The sequence below is a fragment of the Austrofundulus limnaeus genome, unplaced genomic scaffold (assembly GCF_001266775.1).
Source record: "Austrofundulus limnaeus strain Quisiro unplaced genomic scaffold, Austrofundulus_limnaeus-1.0 Scaffold41, whole genome shotgun sequence".
NCBI lineage: Eukaryota > Metazoa > Chordata > Actinopteri > Cyprinodontiformes > Rivulidae > Austrofundulus > Austrofundulus limnaeus.
The window spans coordinates 988,575-991,618 of record NW_013952443.1 but is presented as its reverse complement, the minus strand read 5'-3'; the positions used below and the strand labels follow the sequence as shown (position 1 = coordinate 991,618).

The 3,044-nt window shown below is 37.5% G+C and overlaps 1 protein-coding gene across 1 annotated transcript in view; it reads left to right on the top strand.

Moving 5' to 3' along the window:
- abca7 (ATP-binding cassette, sub-family A (ABC1), member 7) overlaps positions 1–3,044 on the top strand; it is a gene marked incomplete in the record, with an annotated part of 46,053 nt that overhangs the window by 36,068 nt on the left and 6,941 nt on the right. The window contains 3 exon segments of the mRNA XM_014007289.1: positions 518–662; positions 848–971; positions 1,240–1,369. Coding sequence (XP_013862743.1) covers positions 518–662; positions 848–971; positions 1,240–1,369 — 399 coding nt within the window.

Sequence of the window (3,044 nt, the reverse complement as noted above, 5' to 3'; positions counted from 1 at the left end):
CTGTAATTCTGAGTGTTTTATGTGCTGCAGAACACGAACCTGCTGTAAAACAGCAATTATGCTGAGTCAGGCTTGATTTTTAATAATCTTTTCCTGTTAAATAAATAAATCAAATCAATGGACAAGATGTCCCTTGTTGACATCTTTTAATTAATTTTTAAACAAAAAGTTGCTGTGCAGCTTTATAGTCATAAACCCCTCTATCAAACTAGAATGGATCRCTCTAGAAGCTGGAGGGGGGGCAGGTGGGGTTTGGATTTCAAGAGACAGCGTCAAAACGAGTTGATCTGAGACACATTTCAGAAAAGGGGTGAAAGAGGGGCTTTTGGAGTTACAATAAGGAGGAATTCAGAGCAAAGCATTACAGTTCCACTTTATATAAACACCAGCTGAATGATTTAGATGTGAAAAAGAAGGATTTAAAAACATGATGTGTCTAATTTAACATTAAATTTGTGTCCCATCTTACCGATTTGGTTTTCAGCTCTAAAAACACAAATGTTTATTGTTTTTTTAGGTGGTCCATAATACCTCTGATGTACCCAGCGTCCTTTGTTTTTTCCATCCCAAGCACAGCTTATGTGTTTCTAACCTCCATCAACCTCTTCATCGGGATCAATGGAAGCTTCGCCACCTTTGTCCTGGAGATGTTTGTAGATGAGGTACAGGCTGCACAATTCAACAGCAAAATCAAAAGATTATCAATCTTAAAATGTGGAGAAAAAAAACAACCAACAGAAGTTAACTGATGTTGACGGCCATCACTGAACTTAAGTGCATCGGTTTTTAAAAAAAGCTACATTTATTGCTGCTTTTACTCAAATTTGTGGATGTTTTGTTTTCACAGAATTTAAACAAGATCAACAGGATCCTGAAGAATGTGTTTTTGATCTTCCCACACTTCTGCTTGGGACGAGGTCTCATCGACATGGCTAAAAACCAGGCGATGGCAAACGCCTTCGAGAGACTGGGTACGAATGTTATCAACCACTACAGAGAAACCTTTTCTTTATTTTATTTCTGTTTATTTATTGTTTAGGACTGTAGGGACACAGCAAACTGCACACATTAAGTGAGGTGTGAAATTATGGATGCTAAATAAACTTTAAACTTTAGCTAAACATACTGGAATTACAGTTAGATTAATAAGCAGGTGTAAAAGAGCTTTTTTAATGTATTCTTTTATTTTAATTTTTTAATAAATCTATGTTTTCATAACATCTCTGTGTCCCACTGCAGGAACCAAACCAATTCTCGACCCTTTTCAGTGGGACTTTGTGGGGAAGAATCTGTTTGCGATGGCTGTAGAAGGCTTCATCTTTTTCATCTTCACCATTCTCCTGGAGTACAAATTTTTCATTTACTTCAGGTAAAACTGCCTCTTATTTCCTAGTTTAAGCAACAGATAAAATACAGAAATTATTAATGCAAAGTGAATATAATTTTTGTCTCTTTAGTCTAAGATTAAAATAATCTTCTTTTTTTTTTGTTCAGGCCATGGTGGAGCGTTCCTCAGCTGCCGCCTCTCGGTCCAGAAGATGAGGACGTTCGCAGAGAACGAGAGAGAGTGAAAAGTGGGAAAGCTCAGTCGGACATCCTCACCATGATCGACCTGAGCAAGGTGCAAACAATATCTGCTTTCAGTTTGCCCCAACAAGAAACCTTTAGGATGCTGAAAGAATTTTTTAAAAGGAAATTAATTTTGTGCAGTTTTGCTCCTACTGCAGGTATTTCTTTAAATGTCCAGTATTGTATGTCTAATAAACCAAAAATACACTTCTTAACTGACTGCAATCTTACAAGATCACCTATAACAGATCTTTTCACAGGAATAACTTCCTTTTTTCAGCATTATGTGCAACTGAACATAATGAAAACTGCAGAGGCAAAAAAATGATTGATTGATTGATTGATTGATTGATTGATGATGCCTTTATTGTCATTTTATGGAGCATAATGAAATTATGTTTAAGAACACCCATTCAAGAAGACACACACATGACAAAAACATGGGGGAACAGGTGATCAGGTCATGCAGCAATCAGCAGGGGTCACGCTATCTTTAAAAAGAAAAACAAAAAAAACACAGAAGCTTAGATGAGGAAAAAGACAAAACATCATAGTAAATCATCAAAATATGGTACACTGTGCTGTTTATAGAAAAACCTCTGCAGAGCAAGAATTTATTAGCCAGAGGAGTAAGTGAGTTTAGAGGGAATGAATCTGAAGAATCCAGCCTCCCAAAAGAAAAAAACATAGTTCAGCCATTAATTCAGAATACTGGTGTTGAATTGTTCATTCTGTGAAGCTCCACATTGACCTTCAGGGGATCAGATTAGATGGAGTGAGAGGGGGGAGAGGTGTGTCACTACGTTTACATGGACATAAGTAATCGGATTAAATGGCCATTCGGAATAAAAATGCATCATGTAAACACCCCATTCGGATTATTCTGACCCGATTCAGCTCTATCCGAATGAATTTGTAATCGGAATGAGAGAGGTGGTTTATGCCGATTGATAATCCAAACGACTTGCATGTAAACATTTAATCTGATCATCTTATTCTGATTGTGGAAAACTGACCTGACTGTGCATGTCTGCTGACTTTCATTCAGCAGTTTCGAGCAGACAGAACTTTTCCTCCCATTCTCTCATTCACTAAAGAAGGAAGACACACAGCCTGCACCACTTCGCAAAAAATAATAATAAAAAAAAGTCCCTGCGTCACCTGCAGCTGAACCAGAGAGTGCAGTAACGTCTCCACCATTATTCAAACCTGTCGCAGGTCCATTCTGAGCTCAGAAGCTGTTTGTTTATGYTCATGACGAAAGTAGAACTTTTTTCTGTGTTTTTTTAAAGGGAAGGTTAGCAACTGTGCATGTCAGTGCTTCTGTTCTGAATAAAAGCCTGGTGCATGTAAACACTCTTGATCGGGTTGTGCCCATGTAAACAATACATTCTGATTATTTAATCCGAATACAATTCAATCTGATCGAAGAATTTTGCGCATGTAAACATAGCTAGTGTGTATGTGTGTGTGTG